A 26924-nucleotide genomic window follows, 5' to 3' on the forward strand; every position below is an offset into this window, starting at 1 on the left:
TGCCAGTTGTTGATTTTCTTTTTCATCTGAAACAACTCTCTTACACATGACAGTATTATTTATTCATTACAAAATTGCCGAGATCAGGTAGCAGCCTCTAACAGGTCCTGAAGCTTTTGAAAGGGCAGTGTGCGTTGCACAAAACAGTCAGAGAAAAACTAAAGATTCAATTTTTATTTATAAGAAGAATGTGAATAAGGAAAGCATTCAGAAAGAAGTTACTAAAATGGTGTTATAAACTAGCTTTAAAAAACCTCTTAGCAGCTGAGCTTCTGTTTTGTCTGAAGGAATATATGAACCAATAACACTCTCTCGAGGTTTCATTACTGAAAAGCCTCATTAGAAAAGACATTAAAATACTAATTACCTCATAAACTATTTAGTTGTGTACCCACTGGGATAGTACTTACTAGTGCCCAAGCTCTACATAGATCCAGCAAATCAATTAATGCTCATTATAACTAGAAAGAGTAGGCAGACTGCAGCATGTCAGAGAAATAAATAAGTCAGAGGTTAGCCTGGAAAGTGACTTGGCTGTAACAGAGCCTTCCTCTGCAACACTGCTGTTGTCTGCTCCAATTTAATTTTAATCAGCCTTTTTCTTTTTTAATAGTGTGGGAATGTGACTCACCCAGGTTTAAGAATCTCAGCAACTGCTATTGGTTTTTAAGTACATTATTTATCTTAGTGAGAGCTATGGATGGAATTCAATGGCATTGAAGCAGAAGATTTAATAATTGTAGCACTTGTTAAAGTCACCGTGAGAAGCCCAGGGTTGGGGTTCTCCAGGCTGTGTCATGGAAGCTACATGGTGTTAAATGCAGCCATTTGAAAATTGGTACAGTAATCTTCAGTGTATCCATCCTGCTTGCATAAGGGGGTTGAATGGACTGGCTATATAAAGAACTGAAGTCACAATCTTCATTTATTTGTATTTATCTAACTCCACTGACATTTATGGGATGTAAGAGGCCTGGTTAATGTTTTAGCCAGTTTACTTCACATCCAGATTTGTCTGGGCAAAATCTTCTAGGTTGCTGAAAAGTGAGAAGGGGGGTGGGGGGTTGAAAAGCTCTCCTTTTTGCTTAAATAACACAATCCTCCATTTAGCTGCAAACTCCTTCAAAATTAAACTTCCTTTGAAAAATAAAGGTTCATGATTAACATGTGATGCTTTTTTTAAAAAAAAAACCCATCAATTTCACAAAATAAAATTTCAACTAAAAAGTTTTTGATGCTTTGTGGAATTTAAAATCAGCAGGTGCTATTCCTACAAGATGGATAATAAAAGTCTAACAGAATAAGCTAAATATCACCAGGTGGCTACTGGGACCAGGATTGTCCATAATGGTTGCATATTTGAGAAAACAGTCATAAGAAACTCAACTTATTATCCTTTGCAAGTCTGTTGAATGGTGCTGGCTCCTTGAAACGTAGGAGTCATTTCAGCTGGTTTTTGATAAGCGCATTTGTTACATTCACGGCCCAAAGCTGTTTGTTTAGGGTTCTCCTGCATACCCCACTTTGTATCGTAAATTATTCTTGTTTTGAGATTATGTGAATGGGACATTTTTAATGTTTTAAAGATTTTGTATATTTTTATTATTCTTTGTTCATTTCTTTAAAACCTGGGGTTTGTTGGGTTTTGGCTTTTTTGCAGAAGAATTGCAAATCTAAAGAATTAGACAGAGAGGGAGAATTGACTGCTATTGTGTGAACACTGGGCAGAGAATCTGGTTTAAAACAAGATGATTTCTGGCATTCCACTGTTGTGAATTACCACAACAAAATATAGATCCTTAATATTCCACTTAGACATTTTCAGTTAGATGTCATAACTGAGTTCAAAATGAGAAGAGCATTTTCTGTTCCATAATCCATTGCTCACATACGGCAGGAGCATGTTCTCATGTACTAGATAGCTGGCAAGGATAACCTTGCTGCTGTCAATGTCAGCCAGGATCCATGATCTTGTTTCAGGTCTCCCCTCCCCCTCCCCCTGCCTTCATCCCCAAGATGTTTTCTTACTGACTGTTGTGGGTTTTACGGGCTGTGTGACCGTGATCTGGTAGTTTCAGCTCCTAATGTTTCGCTTGGAGCTATGGCTGGCACCTTCAGAGGCATGTCACGAAAATATGTGTTTCTCTCTGTGGCTTAGTGTGGAGTGTTTTATGTAGTTGGGCATTTGTTTTGTCTACCTCCAAGGTGGGAGGCTGAGGTGCAATTGCATGTGTCCCAGTAGATTTCATTTGCAGTTGTATTTGTAAATTTGCATTTGTGTCCTGGTGGGTTTTGAATATGTGTAATTCATCTTAGAAATCAGAGTGAAGTGAGGTGGTAGGGGGAGGGGAGACTTTGTAGCATCTGGTGAATAGTTTAATGGTGTTCAATTGCTTTTTTACATTCTAAGACCCAGCGTGGGTTATCTGTTGTGAGGAAAGGAAGGGAAAGGAGTTTGTAAGCTGCCTTGAGTCTCCTTACAGATAAGAAAGGTGAAGTATAAATCCAAACTGTTCTTCTTTATTCTTCTAAGAAACTACAAACAGTAGCAATGAACAAACTCCCCTTGTCCTTAATCATTACTGGATTGTTAGTTCTGAGCACCATGAGAAAGTACACATATGCTTGCTATTCAAAAACAAAAAGTAGAAGCATGAGTCACATGTGTGTTCATTTGTTGCTAGTGATGCTGACAAAACTTGCATGTTCTTGGTTTCATTTTTTTTCAACTCATAGAAACTTTTACCCACAAACTCGGATTTAAACCATCATTTAATTTTAGTTCAGAATACTGGTTTTGGGGGTAACAATTTGCAGTTTTGCTTGTAGCATTTGTTTGTAGCATGTGTCTACCCTCAAGGGATAAGTAGAACAACTGTCTCACATATCTATTCAAAACACAGCCACATACAGTTCCAGTTTTAATGAAATTGTTATCAAACTTAAAACATGAAACTAGGATTGATAGGTCCCCCCTGGCCACCAGCGGGAGTTTTGGGGGGGCTGGCGCTAGAACTGTATCTGGCTTGTGGGGCATGATGACATCACTTCTGGGTTTTCCCAAGAAGCTCCAACATTGCATGGCATGCTCTAGCACTGTCCTCCAAAAACTCTATGGAAACCAGAGTTTTGTGGGAGAGTCCTAAAGCATCTCCATCACAATACTGGCACTTCTGGAATAAAATCGGAAGTGATGTTATCATGCCACAGATGTAAATCACTTCCCTTTTCAGCTGGCCTGCTTCTGCTTGCTGGCCAGTTGAGGATTGATGAGTAGCCTGGTTAATAGGCAATTTAGCAACTGCATGCCATAACCAGGCAAATGGGAAGACAGCTGGGAAGTAAGAGGCTGTGTTTTAACTGGGAGTTTGTTGTTTTTTTGCCTCCTCCATAAGCCTCTGTGGCTTAGAGCGTTCATTTTGTATTAGCTATCTCTTTTAAGATTTGATAGATTACATGGGGAGTTGATGATTTAACCTCAGAATTTTTGCCAATAAATCTTTGAACTTAATTTGGACAACGGTGTTTGGAGCTGTGATTCACAAAAGTCCCCGTTTACGAACCCGTTGAGGAAGAAGGTTAGAGGAGGAGAGACCTTCGGCTCATCCTCAGCAATTGAACTGCTGTGCCTCCTGAGTTTCTTGAAGTGTTGGGAACGCATGAGAAGAGGGTGAGCAAACAAGCAGTTCTGTACATAACCAGGCCAATAGGAACCTTACATGAAACTGATGTATGCATCCCTTTATTTGATTGTACATGAAAGCAACTTCTTATGGAAGCAAAGCCAGGAAAAAAGAGGAAATTATAAAACTGATGTGTTACATGGATGGGAACTTCTGTTGCAAAAGATTGCTTTAGTCTTTTCCTTGGAATTTATGCAGTTTTACTTTCCAGGATTATTTTCATGTGCCATTACAAACAGAAGTTATTTTACACTGTGGGCTCTTCTTCCTTCATCTGGCACTCACTTCTGATGTAGTTTTTTTTGCTTCCTCTCTAAGCCTCTGCGGCTTGGAGTGCTAATTTTGTATTAGCTATCTCTTTTAAGATTTGATATATTGCATGGGGAGCTGATGATTTAACCTCAGAATTTTTGCCAATAAATCTTTGAACTTCGTTTGGACAAAAGAGCTTGTAAGCCACCTTGAGTTTCCTTACAGGAGAGAAATCACATCACATCATAAATGCCTTCACTGACAGAAGATTTTTAATATTAATAGATCTAGTTTTATCTACTCGGAAAATTTAGCATGCTAAATATTTATGAAAAAAACAAAGTAATTAATGAACTGAAAAACATTTCTGCATATTAAAATGTGCTTTTATTTCTTTAGTTTTAGACCATCTTCATTGTACAATCCTAGATAGTAGTTCTCAAGTTTAGTAATTAATGTATATAATTATTGATATTTTAATTAACTAATTGCATTACTAACCTAGATAGCATTCTTTCTTTTTGTAAGCAGCTGCGATGCATAGATGACCCTCCACCCTGCTGATTAGAACTCCCTCTCTATGCAAGGAAGTTTTGCAACAGTATCTTTGAACAAAGTTGCAGAAACACACAAGTTAGCAGATCAGGAAAAAATATGTGTAAGACCCACGTGCCTAAGGGATTCTTTAGATCCTAGTCTGAGTAATTAAGGCCCATGCTCAAGGAAAGAAAACTTATTTATAAAATGACCTGACAAAGACCAAAGCAATGATGCAGTAAAGGCAGGGCACTAGCAAAGGAATTCTGTGCATGCCTCTGTATCTAAGCCACACTGCATCCCGTACATAAAGGTTTGTTACAACCTATGCGTCCTTCACTCATATAATAAATCAATCTTGTGTTCTTTTTCAGTTAACAATTCAAGGTGAAAGAGAAGACTGAATATCAATAAAAATTATCAAGTAAATGTTTTCTGTTACTGTATTATCTCCAAATATTGTATCATAGACAATATAGAAGCCTCTTACAATCCCTAGGCTTCCCAATGCATACAGATATATTGCTGTGCACTTTACATTGCAAGCTTATTTACAAAATTATACAAGGGAATACAACCTCCAGATGGGTTACTCTTTCAAATAATCTTTTTCAAGTCCAACTCTTTAGAAGTTACAAAAATAAACATTTTTTCAAAAGAGCCTGTTCATCCTCCAAAAGAATGTGTCAAATAATTTCTCAGGTCACTTACTGTTGTCAGCTTTCTGACAGTACATAAATGAGTTTGCTCCAAAAGTTCCCCCAGAGCTTGACTGGTTAATGTGTCTACAATAGTAAAGACAAATCATTTAATAAACATATAGCAAATATCATGAAAAATGTTATAAGCAATATTAAAAATCACACGGGGAGACTTATAACTTAGCTCTATAAAGAAAGGAAAGTGCTTTTCCGGGCTACTTTAATGCTCCCCTATGAAATCAAGATTAATATAATTAATAACAGCAAAAATTAAGGTCAGATTACAATGTAGATGGTATAATCATACCAAGCCCACGCTTCTGCTGCTTCTCTCCCACTTAGTTTTGGCCTTCAATAAAGAGCGATGAATCTGGTGAAATGTAAAGAGCCAGTGGTGTAATTCACAACCTGCACAAGTTACAGAAATGCTGAGAGGCAGAAAGCTTGATTAAGCCTGTTAGGATAAGTAGTTCTCAACTCAAAGATGTACTTCTTCCCCATTCTCTTCAGTATCCTTTTAATGTCTGTGGAAGAATCCCAGTGGCCCACTATTGCAAGGACGGTGAACCGTAGAGATGCTGGCGCGTAATATTCTTTACAAATCTGCTAGCACCTTAGGGACCACTTCACTCAAACCCTGATGTCAGCTCACCAATTGTCTCTTCCTGCATTGCTGCCATTTTGTAGGATGAATCAAGCAGTGAGTTAATGCCCATAATTGGTGGCACTGAATTATGGTGGCCTCTTCAATGCTGGCTTGTAGCACCACAATGGCTGCTTAGCTGAGCTTGTTCCAGGGCCATTTTCACTCCCCCAATCTGCTCCTGTTCCCATTGTTGTTATGTGAACATTGCATCTATGTGCCTTCAGTTCCAGTATCTTCAGGGCAGAAGCTTTGTTGGGCGAGTGCTGCCAAATAAAGGCTTAAGCATCTCTGGTAATTGTAACAGAAAATTAGTGGGGGGAGATTTGTGTTGATGGAGATTGAGATAATATTCAGTTGCTGCCCTAGCTTTCTCAAGTGGAATGTTGGCATATAGGGCAGTCACATCCATAGATATTAGAAATGCCACTCACAGTTTTTAAATTTTGGGAGTCATTTATATAAACAAATTTGTGGCATAAATTTGGGATCAAGCGTGGCACCCAGCCATGCTAATCTTTCCATGTCCAGATTGGAGGAGAAATTTACTAACAATCAACTGGAAAATTCTTTTTTCAAGAGATTATCATTTACAGGTGGTTTACAGATGATTTTTTTTGTCTTTAAGGACATAACTAAAGTGGATGCATTTATCTCATGGCTGAATTTGTTACATGAGAATGTCAAATACTCTGCACAAATTAATAGCACCCAACTCCCACTTCTGGACCTGATGGTTAATGTGGATAAACAAGGCCAATTAGGGGCCAGCTTACGCAGTAAACCCACTGACCAGTAAACCCACTGACCATAATTACGCAGTAAACCTTCCATTCCTGTCACTTAAAGTATAAAATCCCATGTGGGGTTTTACTGAGAGCTAAACACAATTCCTCCCCCCAAAAAAAGGAATTATGAAAAAGCAGCTTGGAAGGGGCAGACAAATTTATTAAACATGTGGTACCCGTGATCTGTTACCAAACAAGCAAGAAAAAAAACAGAGAAAGGCTGAAAGAGTGTACTTACTAACACCTAAGTTAAAACCTGATTTACAAAGGATTGGTATTGCTTTTGATTTTACTGAACTGAGTGGGGGATTAAGGGAATCATATATAAATAGTGGACCATTATATGGGATTTGCCAGGATGCCACCTTACTCCCCTTGTGGGACTCAGGCAGACTCAGTCTTTGGGCATTCTTTTAGTTAGAGCTGATCAAAAGAGTAAGCAATACACTAAACCTATTGTTACTGGGTGCTGTTGCTGTGGGGTATGCTCTGTTTGTAAAATGGTGTGGGAGTGTGAAGTAACTGAGACTGAGGATAGAGGCTGGCCTAAACCACTGAAGAGTTTTACTGATTGCAACTCCTTGAACCCTGTGTACATGATTAATTGCCCAGGTGGGCTTTTATATATTGGTGAAACTTCTTGAAAGATCCAGGTCAGGGTCCTTGAACGTGCATCAAGGATCCACAACAAGGTCTTTGGCGTGCCTCTTGTGGAACATTTTGTAAAGAGAATCACACGCCAGCATCTCGAAGGTTCGCAGTCCTTGCAACAGTGGGTCACTATGATTCTTCCACAGACATTAAAAGGAAACTGAAGAGAATGGAGATGAAACACGTCTTTGAGTTGGAAACCACTTATCCTAATAGACTTAATCAAGCTTTGTGCCTCTCAACATTTCTGTAACTCGGGCAGGTGTTGTGAATTACACCACTGCCTCTTTACATTTCACCAGATGAGAGCTTTGCTGCTCCTCATTGAAGACCAAAACTAAGTTGGAGACAAGCAGCAGAAGTGTGGTCTTGGTATGATTATACCATCTATATGAATATACTATCTATATTGAGCCCAGTGGGATAGGGCGGGATACAAATCTAATGAATGAATGAATGAATGAATGAATGAATGAATGATCTGACTTTAATTTTTGCTGTTATTAATTATATTAATCTTGATTTCACAGGAGAGCCTTAAAGTAGCTTGAAAAGGCATTGGAGGTACATTTGCACAGACAGCCCTTTCCTTATAGAGCTTCATTGTAAGTCTCCCTGTGTGGTTTTTAACATTGCTTATAACATGTCTCATGATATTTGCTATATGTTTATTAAATGATTTGTCTTTACTAATGTAGAAAAATTATCCAGTCAAGCTCTGTGGGAACTTTTGGAGATTAAGCACATTTATGTACTGTCAGGAAGGTGAAAGCGTAAATGACCTGAGAAATTATTTGACACGTTCTTTTGGAGGATGAACAGGCTCTTTTGGAAAAAAAAAATGTTTCTTTATTTTTGTAACTTCCAGGAGTTGAGCTTGAAAAAGATTATTTGAAAGAATAACCTATCTGGAGGTTATATTGCCCTATCTTGTAAAACTCTGTATATAAGCTTATATTATATGTAATATTATATTAAGTTGCAAACAATTTATAGTGCACAGCAACAATTTGTATGCATTGAGAAGGCCAAGGATTATAAGGATTATATTCTGTGATACAATATTTGGAAATAATACAGTAACAGAGAATGTTTACTTGATACTTTTTATTGAAAAATATTGACATTCAGTCTTCATCCTGAATTCTTATCTGAAAAAGAACATAAGTTTGATTTAGGTTATTATATGATTGAAGAATGTATACCGGTCGGTTTTGATTGACCTTTACGCATTGGGTGTAGCGTGGCATTGATTCCACCTTCTGAGGACACCTACCCCATTAGCTTTATGGTTGCCTCTTTATCTAGGCCCTGCAAAGGTTATATTAATTAAACAGAATCAGTCATTATTCTCATGCTGTACTGTTCAGATAGTGACTTGCAAGTATGGGTTTTGGATTTGCCTCAAGCACAGAATCCTCTGTACACATTAGGGTGACTTGGAAATCTGATTTTGCAGAAGAAGGCCACATCAGGACAATTAATTACTTAAAATCAGATTGTGTCCATACAACTGCTTGTAGAATTGATTCCATACAGTTGCTGTATGGAATTAATGAAGTTTTAAATATGTTGTGAAATTTTGCCTTTTGTGCCAGAGGTGTATAAAGTGATTCAGGACAAAAAGCTGTTTCCCCTATATTTACACACACACAAACTTATAAATATAAACTAGAAAATCTAGCTGCCTCTGAACATCTATGCAAATATAAATACAACTATTAATATGCTCATTTTAAAAAGACATGGGTCCACTTTGAACGTTTTAAAGAAATACCATTTTTATTACATTATGTCAATGCATATTCACGCTAACGTGAGAGATTTGCTTGTGCCGTATTATCAGGTGCCAAAGTCACACATGAATGCTAATAGGATCCAACGAATGCTTGAAAGTGTCTTAACGACTGATGCCTAAAATAGCCTTTACTAGACTTGTACAAATTATGTTAAATGGCATAAATGTTTTTAGTATGTCTGGCCTCTGACAAAACGCTACTATATACCAGAGGATGGCACTGGTTACTGTAGGCCAGCATTTTCCATTTCCTTCTTTCATCCTCAATCTCCTCTGAAATAAGTAGCATCATTATTCATTTGAGCTACAGTTTGCTTTTATGTATTGCTAGTGGCTTATCATCACTTGAACAGAAGGGGAACGAATCTAATGGGGTAACTGCACTTCATTAGGACAATGTTGGAAGTGGTAGGGCATGATCCAGAAAAGTAAATCACTTTTCATTCAGTTGAGTTCAATGGGAGACAACTATGCGTGTGATTTACCCTTCCACTGAAATCAAAGAGCTCCAGCTAAATTAGCACAAACTGTGTATGAGTCCCATTTCCTTTGCTCTCAGTAGTATGTTTTCTTAGCTGTTAAAAACAGGGACAGTATGAACTTGTAAGGGATTTGGAGAACTGTCCTTCAGTAATTTCTAAAATCGCTTAATGACTCCCAAACAGTGCTCAAACAAAAAGAAGATTTGCAATACAATCTTAAACTGAGTTGCACCATTCTAAGCCTACTGATTTCAATTAATTCAGAAGGGTGTGACTCTGTTTTGGATTGCACTGTAATTGTATGGGTTTTAATTAATTAACTGATCAGATAAAACCCATTTAAACCTATCTTTCATTCACTTGCAAATATGTTAAGATTTAACTGATGGATTGCTCAATGAAATTTAAATAAATTTGCCAGTGAATAAATGTTAATTCTAAAAACAAAGAGCCCCATCCAAAGGGCTCCCCCTGAGCGGGCGCCCCCTCCTGGCCTTTGCACCAGCAGCTTGTACTTTGGATTTAAGTCATCCTTTTGGGCAGCATAAAGACTGTTGAGGCCCTTAGAGCAGTGGTGGCGAACCTATGGCACTACAGATGTTCATGGACTACAATTCCCATCTGCCCCTGCCAGCATGGCCAATTGGCTTGAATTGGCCATGCTGGCAGGGGCTGATGGGAATTGTAGTCTATGAACATCTGGAGTGCCGTAGGTTCGCCAACACTGCCTTAGAGGTTTCTCAGTGGCAGGGGCGCTTTTTGACTTTTTGAACTTCTCCATGCCACTGCAAAGACTCTTTGGGAGTGGCAGCCAGCCATGTCAATAGTGCCATAGCCAGGCACCTGGCTCTTGGATGGGGCTGAAAATCAGTGATTCTCCAATATAGTGTGTGTATATATGACACATTCAGTCAGAGGAAACCAGTGATTCCAATCCAATAGGAGTATTCTCTGACACATTCCATTTTTGAGAGGACACCTGCCACCAAGCAGGTTTTATAAGTATTTCTAATGGAAACACTTAATTTTATAAAAATGTACTGTCCAATTGGAAGGACCAGTTTCAATCATAAAAAGAATGATGATGGATTAATATTATTACACTGGAAATATTGAGGAAATATTAGCGTACGTACAACTAACAAAGGCATCATTGCATTTTTTAAACTGTTGCTTCTATAAAAAGAAACTAACTTAGAGAGTTAATAGAAGTAATAGTTAAAACGATTCAATGATGCATTAGTCATAAGGTGCAGAAATTGGGTTGCCAACTACGGGTTGGGAAACTCCTAGATATTTTAGGGATGGCGCCTGGGGAAGGTGGGGTTTGGCAAGGGGTAGAACAACATAGAGTTCAGCCTTTTCTCCAGAGCCCTGTCATCTAAAGATCAGCTGTAATTCTGGGAGATTCTGGACCAGGCCCCACCTGGAGGAGGAGAAGGAGAGTTGGGATTTCTACTCTGCTTTTCCTGTAAGAAGACTCAAAGAGGCTTACAAACTCCTTTCCCTTCCTCTCTCCACAAAAGACACCTTGTGAGGTAGGTGGAGCTGAGAGAGTTCCAAAGAACTGGAGGCTGGCAATCAACACAGAAAGGGCATCCTATATTTGCTGGTCTTTGAAAGTGTCTCCTAAGGAAAAGCCTTGCCAAAGCAACACCTTAATGAATCTGACTGCTAGCCAAAACAAATGCATTCAGATTAAAACACGATCCACTTAGCTTCACATATTAAAAGAACAGAATTCTCACCATATGTATCAATAATTTCATTTTTTAAAAAGCCTCGGAGTTCCATTAAAATGGGTGGGAAAGGGCAAGGAAACAGCAGAAACCAGTCCCTGAAATAGATGCCAGAGTGATTTTTTTCCCCAACTCAAGGAGTATTTTGCTTGGCTCAACGGTGCTTTGGTTTGAAGAAAAAAATTACACACACTTGCCGGCAGCCTAATCCAGAAAGATTTAATAAGCTGTACTGCAGATGCTTGTGCTATTTGGCACATCACAATTACTGTATGGCACACAGCAGAAAGAGAACCTCTGACCACAGATTTTGTTTGGCTGCTGTTGCCAACCCTGTTGGCTACATCTGCTCTTTAAGCCAACCAACTGCATATTTACAGAGTGTGGTTTAAGCTGAGGTGTTAAAAAGTCTTGGGCTGGCTGCTTAACCGAAATTTATGTTTGAGGTAAAGTTGTGACTTTTCATGTCTACCCTATAGCAACTGTCACACGTAGCACATCGATCAGCCACAAAAGCTTCTCTTTGCCCCCCTGCAGTGAAAGACAGCAATTTCAAAAGTACACACAGCAGCTCTTATTTAAATCAACAATAAAAAGTTAGATGCATGTGGTGACAATATGAGAGTCTCTGCAGCTTTTCGTCTCTCATGCATGGATGCTGTTTCAGATTGGGGCATTTCCCCTGATTGAACAAAGCTGTTCTCCACTCTGAAGAGTAGTGTTATAATGTTCAAAGAACAATTTGGGTATCTGTGTCATCTAATTTCACACTTACTACAAGCCAAAACAATTACTATACTTTAGCTTTTTTGTATAGTGCTGTATGCCTGGGAACCACTGATGCTGACAAGAGAGAGAGAGAGAAGGAAAGAATCTAAGTGTATACACAGGCATGCAAAAAAAAAATGTATGTGAAAATCAAGGCCTGTAAATTAAGACTGAGGGAACTGTGTACACTTAGGAAGAGGATACATGATCATGAAGCCATATTCTTCAAATATTTGAAGGGCTATTTCAGGAAAAAGACAAGGACTTTTTCTGCTGCAGGAGGGCAGGAGTAGACCAAAGGGCCCTAAATTACCCAAGGGTAGATTTCTGTTGAACATTAGATCGTAAGAACTGGCTGAGAATACATCCAACTACAATGGGGTGGGGGTCAAGCAGAGGTTGTAGTTACAGCCATTATTTTGGGAATGCTTTAACTTTGGGATTTCTAGAATGTTCAGAAGGTTTGATTAGGCAACTGATATGGCTTTTATGACTGTCTGGGTTTTGACATGAAAAGCAAAAGCTGGGAACGAAACACAGAGACCTAAGGTTCCAGAATCCACTTTTAGAAGCCAACCACATACCACTAAGGAATAATTAAAAATACACTCAAGATAAAAAATGTAGCCTTCTGGACAAGCAGATGCCTGAGAATTTTTCATCCTTTCTGTAAGCATCAAAAATGTTTCATGAAAAGTAACATTAAAAAATAACAGCACAGACAAAGTCTATTGTTAATCTTCACATATACCAACAGAGTATCTCCAAATATATGCCTAGGCCTCTAAGCCCTGATATTCTTTTAATCATATTGTACCCAAAAGGGACAACAATGATCTACAAGCCTGAAAGCTGAACAGACTCAACTAGTCTTGCTAGATTGTAACCCAGTTCACAGCAGATGCTCAATCACATGACTAGAAATTTCAGCAAAAACTCAGAAGCCAGTATATCACATAATACAATTAAAAAAACAACAAGAACCCTGCAAAGTTATAAAATAGAAATATGTTTTCAACATTTTACCATTTTTGCTTCTGAATGCATTGGTGGGACTTGTGATGAAGCACATGGATTACTGAGGTTTGGGCTTTGCATCCCCATGATACTGGAATTCATTGACATTTGTCGCTCCATCTTGAAAGAGAAAAAAAAGGGGGGTTAAATCAAATGGTGTTTGAAAGGAAAAACATGTCTCAGACTGCACATCTTTTGGTCAGTGGATCACAAGATCTTCTCTTCAGTGGATAAGAGATGAGCTTTTTGTACTCCTCCAGAGTGATAACTAAAACTTTTTTGAATATTGGTCTGATATTAGCCAACAATCCAACAATCAATAGGAAACAGCCTTTCACCAAAAGAACAATTAGGTATCTAGGGTTTTCCATAATTATTTTCCATTCCTTGTGGAAAACCACTCCAGGTTAAGTGGCTTTTAAAGAAGCACTTTATAAAATTACGACTATACTGACATTGACAGAATTTGTTTATGATACAAATAAAAATGCATGATTCAGAGTACTTGAAAACTGTGGAATTTTCCTACTGGGGTTATTGAATCAGGGGCATATTTTCTCATCACATGCCTTAGATTATTGTGGTACAGCTGTAATACACTGCCAATACAAAGAGCAAACAAAGGAAATGTTTTAGCAATGTGCATGACAAATGCAAAAGGGTGGTTCCCTAGAACAGTATTGCAGTATTTTTAGGGGACCAATGTGGACGTCCTACGTTTCCATTAGCAAATGAGACATTTTCAAGGTAATTTGTTTACAAGGGGCAATGATTGGAACCAATAATGCTCAAACACTGAGCTTGCTTCCAGCTTACTGTTGCTGTTCAAATGCGTCTGAGAAAATTACATCATATACTATTTTCTTGCATAATTACATATTTTTTTGGTAGCCCCACTACCCTGTTACTTATTTGCTTCCACTTCTGCCTCAGATTTGAAGACAAACAGTAAAAAGAAAAAAAGTTTGAGATTTTTGAGTGAGGATTACTACTTAGGGGTCTCTGTGTGTCTTTGCTGTATGCCCATGAACTCAAATAATAGTACAATGAGTTCTCACAACCACTTTGCAAATAGATGCTTCTGATTCCACAGATTTTTTTTAAAAAAATGAAACATAGTCTGATGGATGTTGCTCATTTAAATAATGCATCCAACTATGTAGGTGCCAAGAGCAGATGAAGGCTAAGCAAATCCTTGTACAAGTTGGTCGAAAACCAGGACACTAGGGAATAGGTACTCCTTCTCTGATAATTGGGGCTATTTGGTTCTTGAACTGCCTTTGCAAGCAGTCAAAACCTGGCTTTGTAGCACAAGTGGCTATTTTACTCCCAAATGCTTCTTACAAAAGAAACTCTGCCAGGGAACACTGAGGCAGTCTGATCAGAAACAAGGAAGTCTGAACAAGGTAAATTCACCTAGTGATAAGGTTTGCACTGAAGTTCAGAGCATGCCCACCCGGCACAAGAGTTCTTATGTTCTTGCTTGAAGCAAAAGGTAAAATAGGAAATATCATTGGCTCTGGTACTACACATTAGATGTAAATGGAAATTCTGCCTTCTTGGGAGGACTGTAGAAGTAACAACCACATGCAGGATGGGAAGCGTACCTGATCATTATGCAAACTAATTGGCCTCAGTGGGTATGTGAAATGTGACTCTTGAACACTGTGAAGGTCAGAAATATGATACATTCAAGCGGGTAGCTTTGCTAGTCTGTAGTAGCAGAACAGAACTTGAGTTTCATCGCACTCTAAAACCAATAATTTTTTTCCAGGGAAAAGCTTTCAGTAGTCAAAGTTCACTTTGTTAGAAATGAGAATGAAGATTCATCAGCTCTTGTATTCAGGTCAGAAGATAGATGGATTTTACAAAGAAGGGTCAGTTGGAGTCAGGATGCAGAAGTACAATGCAAAACAGGATCAGTTTGATTAGAGCTAGGAGATATGCACAGAGGTGAGAAATGGAATTAGAACTGAATCAGAATGGTGCACATAATTCTCAGGCTCATTGTATAAATTTATGTGTAAATTCAAATTAATATTTAGCTAATTATAAAATTTCTTGCTGAACTTCTGATTTTGCTTATCTTGGTTTTACAAGACAGAGTCAGGTGTAAAATATCAGATTTTCTTGTGTAATACTTTCTGCTGCTGCCTCAAAATTCACCATTTAAGTGTAAAGGTTTAAAATTCTGAATTCAAAAGTGAAATTTGAAAAAAGTTAAAACTGCAAAAATTCTGAAAATGTTCTCGTTGGTCAATGTACATGAAATTTGTTTTAGCTCTGGCCAACCCATTATCCAATCGGGCCAAAGACCCTCCATTTATCTGGTAGCTCCTGTGTCTTGATAGGTCTTTAATTTCCTTCAGTAAAGTAAAGTTATGATTATGTTTATGCCTCTTTGTTCAGGATTAAGAACCCAAATGTCATCTAACCATTTAAATGATGGATTTGGCTCCAGTAAGAAAGGCTAGGATGTGTGGAGTTGATTAGAGATCTAGACTTGTTTTTCTCAAAGATCAGCCACCCATGGTGTATGGCAATCTGCCTTTGAAACTGAGGGGACTGTCAGAAACAATCTGTGATACTGCATGAAGGTCAGCTGTTCAAAGTCAAAAATTCCAGTGAGTGAGTACTAGGCAAGCCCAAAGCAGCTTTTCGGTCCCAGACATCACGAATTTCATTGTAGTGAGATCACAATGGGAAAAAAGGTTCCTCAGCTGCAATCTGTGCATTATTTGATTTCCCACTTTTGATAAAAGAGCCTGCCTTGGCCTCTAATACAATATACAATGAACAGGTATACTTACTGGCATTAGAACTGCAGAGGATCCAGGCATGGTGGGATTAGGGAGAGTACCAGGCATAGACGCAGGCATGGGCTGTCTTTGCCGGTTGTGCAGGTGCAGTAATGACGACAAAGAGCCTGGGAGAGGCCTGCGGGGGAGAAAGGAGGAGGGAAACCAGAGCTGAAACAAATTCATCATCATAAAATATGGATGTCAAAATACATAATTTGTATTGGCATTTAAATTTTTCAGTCCTGAATAAATTAGTAATATTTGGAAAGCTGATATCAAATTTGGGGAGAGGGTCAGACAGCAAAGTATTTTTGACTTTTTTTTTTAAACTATCAGAACAGGAGTCCCAATGCAACCACCTTCAAGACTGACAGCATTTAGCCTTTAATGTGTTTCTGGGCTCCAGCTTTAGTTTGCTGCTGCAGACTAAAAGGGCTGTCGATCTGGAAATAAAAGCATTAAAAACAAAACAAATGGTTTTCAAGCATTGATTTGATTCTTCATTCTTATTACTGAACAGCGACTATTGTAATTGTACAGCTTCTTCAGTGTTTAGCCTGAACACAAATGATTCTGTTCAGTAATTCTCATGCAGGCAATCACATTTCAAATTTGTTTGTATGGCTCTGTAAATTAGTCACAGTAACAGGAAAAAATGTGTATATTAGGCTCATTGTGAATAGCAAGAAATAAAGATGAGTAGTCAATACAGGTGGTGTATTGCTTGTTGTGTTAGTTTTGAAGAACTCATAGCAATGATGTCCACGAAATTACCAGGGAGTAAAAAGATGTGTGTTGCGATGATGTATAATATCCCTGCAAATAAATGTACATTTTTAAAAAATCTCTTTTCAACCTGCTCACGGAGGTGGAGTGAGGGGAAACTGTGCCTGGGGCACGTGCACCCTGCACCCCTGCCACAGCACCACCCGGCCCCAGAATGCCCCCTCCACGACCCAGCCGTGCCTCCATCTGGGGAGTTGCCCCCCTGGCCCCATTGGCGCTACGCCACTGCCTGCTCATTAAGGACCTGGAGATGGGGGTGAACAACGAGGTGTCCAAGTTTGCAGATGACACCCAATTATTTAGAGTGGTTAAAACAAAATCAGATTATGAAAATCTCTAAAAAGATCTCTCCAAACTAGAGGAATAAACATTAAAATGGCAAATGAGATTCAGTGTGAGCAAGCATAAAATGATGCTCATTAGGCAAAAGATCCCAACTTCAGCCTGTGTCGGCAGCAACAGACTAAGAAAGGGATCTTCAAGTGGTAGTGTGAGCTTGCAGAGGTTGAGAAGGTACAAAAAGCAGCAACCAGAATGATAGATAAATTGATAAGATAGATAGATAATAGATAATAGATAGATAAATTGATAAGATAGATAGATAAATTGATAAGATAAGAAAGATAGATAAATTGTCCAGGTCCCAGGGTGGGGAACCAATCAGTACATACATACATTAGCCTTTATTGGCATAATCAGGGGTCTAGATAAACTGCTCTACAAGAAGCAGTTAAAATGCTTAGGACTGTTTAGCTTAGAGAAAAAGTGAGTAAGGGAACACGAGAGGTCTATAAAATTATGCACGGTGCGGAGAGAGTGGACAGGGAGAAGCTTTTCTCCCTCTTCCATAATTCTACAATGTGGAGTCACTTGCTGAAGCTGGTGAGTGGCCAATTCCAAACAGACAAAACACATCATTATGTTGTGGAACTCCCTGGCTTAGGAAGTGGTGATGGCTGCAGAAGGCCTTAAGAGGGGAGTGAACATGTGGGCAATCCATGGCTACTAGTCCAAATAAATACTAGTCATGATACATACCTAATTCTCTCTGTGATCAGAGCAGTATGCCTATTATATTAGGTGCTGTGGAACACAGGCAGGATAATGCTGCTGCAGTCATCTTGTTTGTTGCTTCCTAGAGGCACCTGGTTGGCCATAGTGTGAACAGAGCACTGCACCTGGTGGGCCTTTGTCTTATCCAGCATGGCTTTCTCTTATATTCACATCTTCCCATTCCACCCAATATCCTAATACCCCAACTTGTTCTTACGCATCTAGTGTTTATATAGCCCTTTCTGTATTTAGTGCAGTAGTCCTAAACAGAGTTGCACCCTTCTAAACCCATTGACAACAATGGACTTGAACTGCACTGGACAGCACTTCACATATATTCTTGCAGTAATCCTTACAACAACATTCTAATGTAAATCAGAAGTATCCCTGTATGGTGGAGAATAACACAACTGAAAGTGGGGTTGGTGCTAAAGACAGGAAAGCAGAGGCCCCTTCCGCACACGCAAAATAATGCGTTTTGAAACCACTTTCACAACTGTTTGCAAGTGGATTTTGCTATTCTGCACAGCTTCAAAGAGCACTGAAAGCAGTTTGAAAGTGCGTTATTCTGCATGTGCGGAATGAGCCAGAGTATAAAGAAAAAGACCCCCAATGGAAATGGACACTAAAAATGAAGGAAAAGAAACATGCATATTAGGCCTGAGACTAAAAAAAGAGTTGTGATATGAACTTCTATATCACTGATTCCAGTCTGGAAATCTTGTGCTTGCTTTTGCCCACCTGTCCTTTTTACTGTCTTCTCCAAACATCTTGGACTGTGGGTTTGTTCTCTGCACCAGGTTGCAAGCAGTTTTTCAATTCCTCAGCTTCTTGGGTGGCAGGGTGGAATAGATACAACAGAAGACACATGCATAGAGTTTCTTTGGATTGGGACCAAAGGAAGAATTCCATGCATAGATAGGTATCTTAAAAAAGATAAACTAATTCATTGGGAACTGGAAGCATTTGTCAAACAAACCAAAACTCAGGACTTGGGTGTTCGTATTTTAAGACAGACAGACAGACAGACAGACAGACAGACAGACAGACAGACAGACAGACAGACAGACAGACAGACAGACAGACAGACAGACAGACAGACAGACAGACAGACAGACAGACAGACAGACAGACAGACAGACAGACAGAGCCCTGGCTCAGTAATTTATCCAGAACTAGCGGGGCCCGGCCACGCATTGCTGTGGCAATTGTCCTTCTCATCACAGTCCACAACCCACACAGATATCCATGCAGGTCCAATGATCTGCAGCATAGCCTTTTGGGGTGGTCAAATGGAATCCCTCTTTCCCTTTTCAATTCACATTGTTATATGGTGGTGTCTTGTTTTTTTAGTATAAGGTAACCCTTTCCATTCCACAACGGAATTGTCCAGAGTGCGAATCCTGCTGTCCATGAGGTTGGTTGACACGCACAGTCCTGGCTTGGGTAAGGCAGAACTGGGGCAAAGAGGCTATCCCAGTCAGGCAGCAGAGGCAGGGTGGTGAGGCGCTCAGATCGAGGCCAGCTCCCTGGGTTCTGAAAGGGCCATGTGCAAAAGAAGCAGAGCCAGTAGTGTTGGTTGGCCCCCACCCCGTGGATTTTCTTAGAAGAAAAAGGCAAATTCCAGCTCGCTTTTAGTGCTTTAGTAAAAGCGAGCTGTGGCGAATATGGGTAGGGAAGTGGGTAAGTGGTGGTTGGATGTGAGGGAGGGCAGAGTGAGGTGTGTGAGGATGAGCTGGATGTGTATGAGAGTATGTGTGTTGTGTGGTAGCAGTGGGTAAGGCACAGAGAGTGAAAGTTACCTGCATGTGGCGGGGGGAACCCCACCTGATGTCTCACACGGCAAAGTGTGTATGTGTTTCACTTCCACTCATATTACCTACCAGTATTACCTATTTACTGTTTTCACTGATCCTCTCTGACCATCTCTGCGAACATTCTAAGGGCATACCAAGCTCTCAGGTCACAGACAGGCTGCACAAACATTCTAAGGGTGACAGTTAAACAAAGTCAGCTTCATGGCCTGGTGCGCCAGGAAAAAGACGTTTTACCTGGCTCAGGTATGGACTTTCGGCGATTTGAAGGTCCGATTACCTGCCCGCAACAGGAAGGAACATCATGTGAAACTTTGGGGGCAATCCGTCCAGCCGTTTCGGCGTTAGGGCATGACTAACAAAGTCACTGTTAGCTTTTATATATTTATAGATATGTTATGGACCCTTTGCACAATTTTTATGCACATGAAATAAGTTTATGTGTATAAATGTTGGCTCCTGAAGCTAGAAATTTGTTAATTTGTTATGTTGGTGTATAAATAGTCCTAAAAATACATGTTAGTGTTGCACTAATATTTACGATTAAATTGAGGCGGAAGGTTCGTTTAAATTAACCTGTTCAAATGAAGACATCAAACAGCTCAGTTTGAAAGCAGATGCGTATCCTGTAAAATTCCAGCACATACGTACGTATGTACACACGCACACACATACACACAAACATGCACAAAAGACAAGTACAGTTCCTCCCCCAAAATCCCAAGAGTGGGAGGTTAAATTAGGAGATCTTTTCTGAATAGCTGTTTTGTTAAACATTACCGATTTGTAGTTGATAGGACTAAATTGGATAGAAAGTTTGCCAAGTAATGTGTTGCTTATTGAGGGAGTTGGAATCTCCCCCCCCCCCCCCCCGCCACCATGGAAAGTATTCCAACATTTTATATGGCTATTTTAAATTAGTTCTACTATATACTACCTGGCTACTTTGCCAGAAATTATTACACTTGCCAGGGAATCTAAACCACATTGATTTGGAAACAAATTCTATGTATTGCAGCTTATCTTTTCTAGGGTCTAGTTCTGCTAAACCTGCCTGCCTAGCAACTAAACACACTCTAACTCGCTATGGATTACTCTGAACAGCAATCCCAAAACTGGTTTATAAACTTGTCAAGGATTATGTACACACCAAAGAGCATTTGTTTTCCAAAACAGTATCCCCACGCTCTTGGAGGGTCTTTCAAAACATTTGTGCTGCATGTGCATGTCAGGGCCAAACTACATATGACATCTACAATGGGATAGCCATGGAAACTTGCAGCAAGACACCAGTGGTGAGTTCCCAGTGGGAACTCAATTCAGAAGCACCACAGGAGTCCAGTTTGGATCAGGACCAAGACATGAGAAGAGGACAGATGTTTGCCTCTCTTCTGTACCATTTCTCTAACAGTTCTATTGAAAAGAGAAACTTTTTAAACAGGGGGCCAGTTCACTGTCCCTCAGACTGTTGGAGGGCCGGACTAAAAAAAACTATGAACAAATTCCTATGCACAAATGATTGTAAAATGTTTGATTTCACCTTTCAGCCTTTCTGTCATGGTCTATTTTTAGAACAGTGACCAAAGTATGTCAAGTACAGGGTGGGCTCCAAATATTGTTGGGGAGGCTGTGGAATACCTTCCCCTGTAAAAAAAAAAGCAGAACTTTCCCAATGAAGCATTCCATTTAACCCAGGATTAGGTATCTTCCTGGGTTCTTCCTCCCTAGCAGCCAGCGAGCGATTCACCAGCCTGGCTGATGCCAATGGGAGTGAGGCGGAACAGAAATCCTGAGAGCAACACATGGAGTAGCCGAGAGGGAAGGGCGGAGCAGGAGTTGCCACGTGTGAAGTTTCCAACTCTGGGTCAGAAAATTCATGGAGATTTGGGGGTGCCATCATGTAATTGCAATCAACAGCCGTTGGGGCCGGTTCCTCCTCTCCCTCGAACCCCCACTGCACATGAATGGAGCCATCACCGCCATGCCTGGCGGGCTGGATAAATGCCTTCAGGGGGCCACATTTGGCCCCCGGGCCGTAGTTTGGGGACCCCTGCTCTAACTGAACGGTCCTGGGAGCAAGCATTCAGAGTACATGGTGATACATACCTTTTGGTAAAAGACAATTTCCATTGCTTGCTTCTGTTTATTTGTGAGGCTATGATTTGAGGGGATTAATTATTTGGAAATTTTGACAATTACAACACCATATGGCTTCTGTGTAATACAGTTTTCACCAAGGCTGACCTGTAAAAGTCCTGCATTTTCTCTGGAACAGTTCTACTGAAAAGTGTTTAAACTTGGGGAATTTGAAAAGCTAGATTTTGGAGTGGCAGTTGGACAACTGTAAAGGAAACAAGAAGAAACTTTGCTGCACATGTAGAGTTATTTGCTCACATAGCAAAAGATTCACTGGGTTGGGCTTGACATTGTACTCCAGTGCTAGACTACTTAGAACCCTGCTGAAATCTACCTAGTGAGGCTTACTCCCAGGAAATGTTCTTAGTAGTATATCGTTAGATTTCAATAAGCTCCACAGAAGCCATGCCACTCGGCAATTTTGGCACAGAAACAAACTACAGGGACCAATCCCAGCTCGTCCTCTTGAGTGTTTGTGATGCAGTACAATGTAATCATTTTCTGTAAGACAGCTGATCCATAAACTGACTGATATAAAACATGCATCCCCCCCCCCCCACACACACACAGACAACCCAGAGCCCCACAGTCAGTGAAGCTTAGTGGCCCTTTATAAAACTCTCTACCTTTATAATAAATGTAGGTGTTAGGGCATTTGACAGAAACTTGTATTGGCTTGACTTATGAAGTTTGCACAGGTAATTCTCAAGAGTCCATATAGCTGGAATTTGATTTACATGTTCCAAAGCCAAAATATTTTCTGGAATTGATTTAATGAGCCTGGGAATAGGGGCCTTGGGTAAAAAGGAAATTATCTGTATATATTAAGCAAGCAACTAAGCTACTTTGCTGGGTTCACTCTCACCCTCAGCCTGGCTTAGCTTTGCAAGTCTGCATCTGCATTGCTATGCGGCAGGAAAGGGTGATTGCTGTTTTGTTTTTGTTGGGCTTTCCTTTGTAGCACTTTGGAAACTTCACAGTTTCTCTTGGAAGGAAGAAAAAAATGTACTTTGAAATTCAGGGGACAGTTTTGTCTATTCCCTCAGTTACCAGTTGCTTATTTTTCCTAATGAGCATGCATACATTATTGTCCACATGGGTATGAATCAGTTTCAGGATCACACAGTCCATGTGTGGTGTCAACAAGTCAACTAGTAAACAAGTGGCAATAAATAACTTGGGTAAAGCATTTTAATTTAGGGCAAGTCATGTTAATTTTACAAACAATGTTCACTATACTCTGTTTTACATAAAGATGTTAGTTCAGACAGTTGAGGTGCAGCAATTGATAAAATTGTATACTTTCACATAAAATGTAGTCCCAAATGAAAATAAGAATTATCTTGCATTTTTACGCACTGCCTCTGTTCAAAGCCAAGGACATAGGTAAGGAGGGGGGGTTTCCCAGGTTTAACCTCCCCCCATTACATATCCGAAGCTCTGCCCCCCATTTGTGTTTTTTTTGTATTTTTAGTGTTTTTTCAGTTTGTGGCCTGCAGGGGGCGCAGGTTTTAGGCTAGCAGCACCAAAATTTCAGAGATTTGTTGGGAGACTCTCCTGATGATACCACCCAGGCTTGGTGAGGTTTGGTTCAGGGGGTCCAAAGTTATGGACTCCCAAAAGTGGTGCCCCATCCCCCATTGTTTCCACTGGGAGCTAATAGAAGATGGGGGCTATACCTTTGAGGGTCCATAACTTTGGACCCCCTGAACCAAACTTCACTAAATCTGGGTGGTATCATTAGGAGAGTCTCTTAAAGATACCCCAAAAGTTTGGTGCTGCTGGCTTAACAATTGCACCCCTGACAGCCAGCACCCCCAAATTTCCCCAGATTCTCTTTTTAAATCCACCCCCTTTGGCATGGATTTAAAGGGAGAATATGAGGGCAGGGGAGTCTGCCATCCCTGGCCTCGGAGAGCTGCTTTTATAAGCTCTGGGGTGGGGCTTGGGGAGGCATGTCCATACCCCCAGGGACGGGTGGGGTGTGGCCCCATCCCCCAAATCCACCCCATAAAAAAATCTATAGCTACATCACTGGTCTAAGCAATTATTTTGTTCATCACTGAACATGGTACTTTGATACAAGAACCTTTATACCAAAATGTATTTTTCCTTTCAAACTTTCAAGTGGATGAATGGAGCAGGGCTAGGTGCACACAAGGACCCAGGCAGAGCATTCTACAACAAAGAATGTCTGGCTTGCTTTGTTCTGTGGCAGAGAAATATACCATCTACTAACCTCTTTATGTGAAATACAGCATAGATTGCTGGAAATCCTCTATGATATTTGCAAGATACCAATTATTAGGCGATGTGCCTAATAAAACATGGGGTTTTGTCCAATTGGCCATGCTGGCAGGGGCTGATGGGAATTGTAGTCCATGAACATCTGGAGTGCTATAGGTTCACCACCACTGTCCTAGACCATGCCTTAGAGGTTCCTATGCTTGCTTCTGCTGTGTCAGTGCTTGTACTGAAGCCAGGCAATCAACACTCTGCTCATAATTCTGACTATGCTACCCAAAAATGCCTTATTATTTTCTTCTTGCAAAGTTTCAGAACAGTTTCTCAGATCCTTCTTTCTTCTCCAAGTTTTGCTTTTTGTCTTAAGACAGATTAATAAAAAAGAAGTGAAACCTGAGTGAAAATGTGTAGGTTACCCTCCTCGTTGGCAGCCTCATAAATAACTTCAAAAGAACCAAGAGTTTCAGCCTGCACCTTCTCACAACTTGGACATCTCACAGAATTAATTGACAAAGGAAATAGCCTGCACATTTTGGCACCTGTTAGTATGTGCTCAAAATGTTTAAGACACAGGTAGATTAAGAAGACTTGCTGAAGTACAGTGCAACAGAAAGAGCATATTGAAGATACATTGAGACAAAATATGCCATACTAAATATATCACTTAACACAAGTTTGGCAAAATATAAACCTTGACTAACCAAAGCAGGTAGAGCTGTAGAAGGCAATATGCTCAAAAAGGCAACATGAGTCTGCCTCTCCCCCAAAGACACATGTGGGGCTGATTGAATGATAGGATGAGGTTCTCTAGGAGCCTATTCCAAAGGACAGGAATAACAAAAGAGAATGCAAGTGGGCAGAAACAACACATGTCATTTACATTGATGGTACAACAAAGGAGAATCTGTAATGTTGAATAGAGGTGGCATATGGGTTCAAGGGGTGGGGTCACACAGATATATAATCTTGTGACTTTTAATGGCTTTTATGGTAAGCTGAAAGCAAGACAAAACAAAATATGCACAGAGAATTTGAAAAACTTTTAGAGCTGTTGTTGAAAGCAAGGTTTGATACCGCAAGGAAGAGCTTTGAAGCAAAATGAATCAGTATCATTGAGTAAATTTACATATTGAAGATTATCTGTGCACCTTTTGTTTTGTTTTTGTGCAGCATCTGCATAGTTTTTCAAGGTAAGAACCAGTACCTTGAATTTGGCCTGAGGAAAAATTATAGCCACCATATTTGTTTTAATATTGACATAATATGAGCATAAAAGACAGAGGAGTAGCACAGGGGGGAAGCGCCGGTGCACCAGTGCGTCCTCCACCCCCACCCCACTCCAGAATGCCCCTATCCCACCCTGGACTGCCCCCTCCATGCCCCTCCACGCCACGCCCCTGGACCGCCCTCACCACACCCCCACAGGGGCGCACGCCCAGTGCGTCGTGTCCCCTCTCCGCCTTCTTGGAGCTACACCTCTGATAAAAGACTATATGACAGCTGACTGGCCACTGCATTCTACATTAATTGACCTTTTTTTAGTAGTATTCAAGGCTAAACCAATGTATTCTGTACCAACAGAATGTATTATAGTAGTCTAGTATATAAGTGACATAAGCATGGTTCATGGTGGCCAAGATTATCAGGTACAGAAGTCAAGACAATGTGTGAATAAAATGAAGGTGAAAGAGCAACTCTGAGCAACTATTACAACTTGCTTTTCCATCAGTAATTCTTGTATATATCACACATTTAAAAAATTAGAGGTAGAAAAACCATGTTCCCCTCCCTCCAGTCCTAGAAAGCTTTTAGGTATTTTATTGCTCCATTCTGTCAGGATCTACCTACACTACAAATTTGGAGGGAAACCAAATTTCAGTTATCATTTCTGGTTCACACTACTGAATTTTTATGGAAAGGCATATATAATTTTCTTAAATCCTGGTTTTACTGTACAAATATTAAAATAATTTTTAAAGTGATTATATATTTCAGCTTTAACTTCCTAAACAAAGCAGTGGTTTCCCTCTGAAAATGAGAAAGCAAATTACAGTAGAATCATGAAAACAAAGGACCAACAGTCTCTCCAGTGCAGGCTTGTTACCATGAGCTAATAATTCCAGACTTTAAGCAAGCAGAGCCGCCTTTTTTTTAATAATTGTGTGCCTCTAGGCAAAGTATTTCTCCTAAAAACTATTGAGGCACAGAACAAGGCAAGGTGTGTGAGCTAATGTGGGACTGTTCAGCTACTAAACTAACTCCTGTGGCACCCAGCCTGCTCTGTACTGACAGATTATTTCTCCACATACACTTGTAAAAACACACTGCTTAAAGTTAAAACCTGCTTGAGTTTTTCTTTTCAATTAAAATGTCAAAGACGACAGCATGTGTTTTCACTGTCCCCCCAAAGTGTGTCAGCTATTCTTCCTTGGTTTAACCTGCCACACCATGTTGTTGTCATGAAGACAAAATGAAGGAAGGGATAAGAATGAATACTAACCTGAACTCTTTGGGGAAGTGCAGGATAGAAATGAAATAAATACATACCGGTAAGACCAAATCAATAAGTCAACCAAAGACTTAAGTTAAACTTTTACGTACAAAGGTCGTCAACTAATTCCTTATGACATCTGCACGTGTTGCTCTCCGACTCGTCAAACTATTGCCTCCCCTACCATGAACACATTCTTGTTCATACATAAAGTTGATTCTGTATGGTGCTCTAAAAAAAACTGATTCTATTTATGCAACAAAACATATGCTTGCTGTGTTCCCAGTCCCAATCTGAGCTCACTCCAGTCCTTTCAAGGCTTATATTGAACACAAACTTGCAGCTGATTTTGTGGTTGGCATTCATTTGTTTTTACATCAATGAAATTAATTTCCATTGGAAACTGCATCTGAGGCATTTAATCAAAATGGGCCTAAAATAATTCTGAAAAGCTCATCTGTCTCCAATCTATACAGTGTTTTAAAAATTGGACATATGCCCTGCAATAATAATGTATTTTACAAAGCTTAATGCTCCTTA

At 39.9% G+C, this 26924-nt stretch overlaps 1 protein-coding gene across 8 annotated transcripts in view; it reads right to left on the reverse strand.

The window, feature by feature from the left end:
- Positions 1-26924, reverse strand: part of CREB5 (cAMP responsive element binding protein 5) — a 285186-nt gene that overhangs the window by 65680 nt on the left and 192582 nt on the right. For all 8 annotated transcript variants that reach the window (XM_048511159.1, XM_048511158.1, XM_048511160.1 and 5 more), the window contains 2 exons: positions 15870-15996; positions 13069-13179 (listed from right to left, as the gene is read on the reverse strand). In XM_048511159.1, the coding sequence (XP_048367116.1) occupies positions 13069-13179; positions 15870-15996 (238 nt within the window). The remainder of the gene's footprint in view (positions 1-13068; positions 13180-15869; positions 15997-26924) is intronic.

This window comes from Sphaerodactylus townsendi, linkage group LG11 (assembly GCF_021028975.2).
Source record: "Sphaerodactylus townsendi isolate TG3544 linkage group LG11, MPM_Stown_v2.3, whole genome shotgun sequence".
NCBI classification, from domain to species: domain Eukaryota; kingdom Metazoa; phylum Chordata; class Lepidosauria; order Squamata; family Sphaerodactylidae; genus Sphaerodactylus; species Sphaerodactylus townsendi.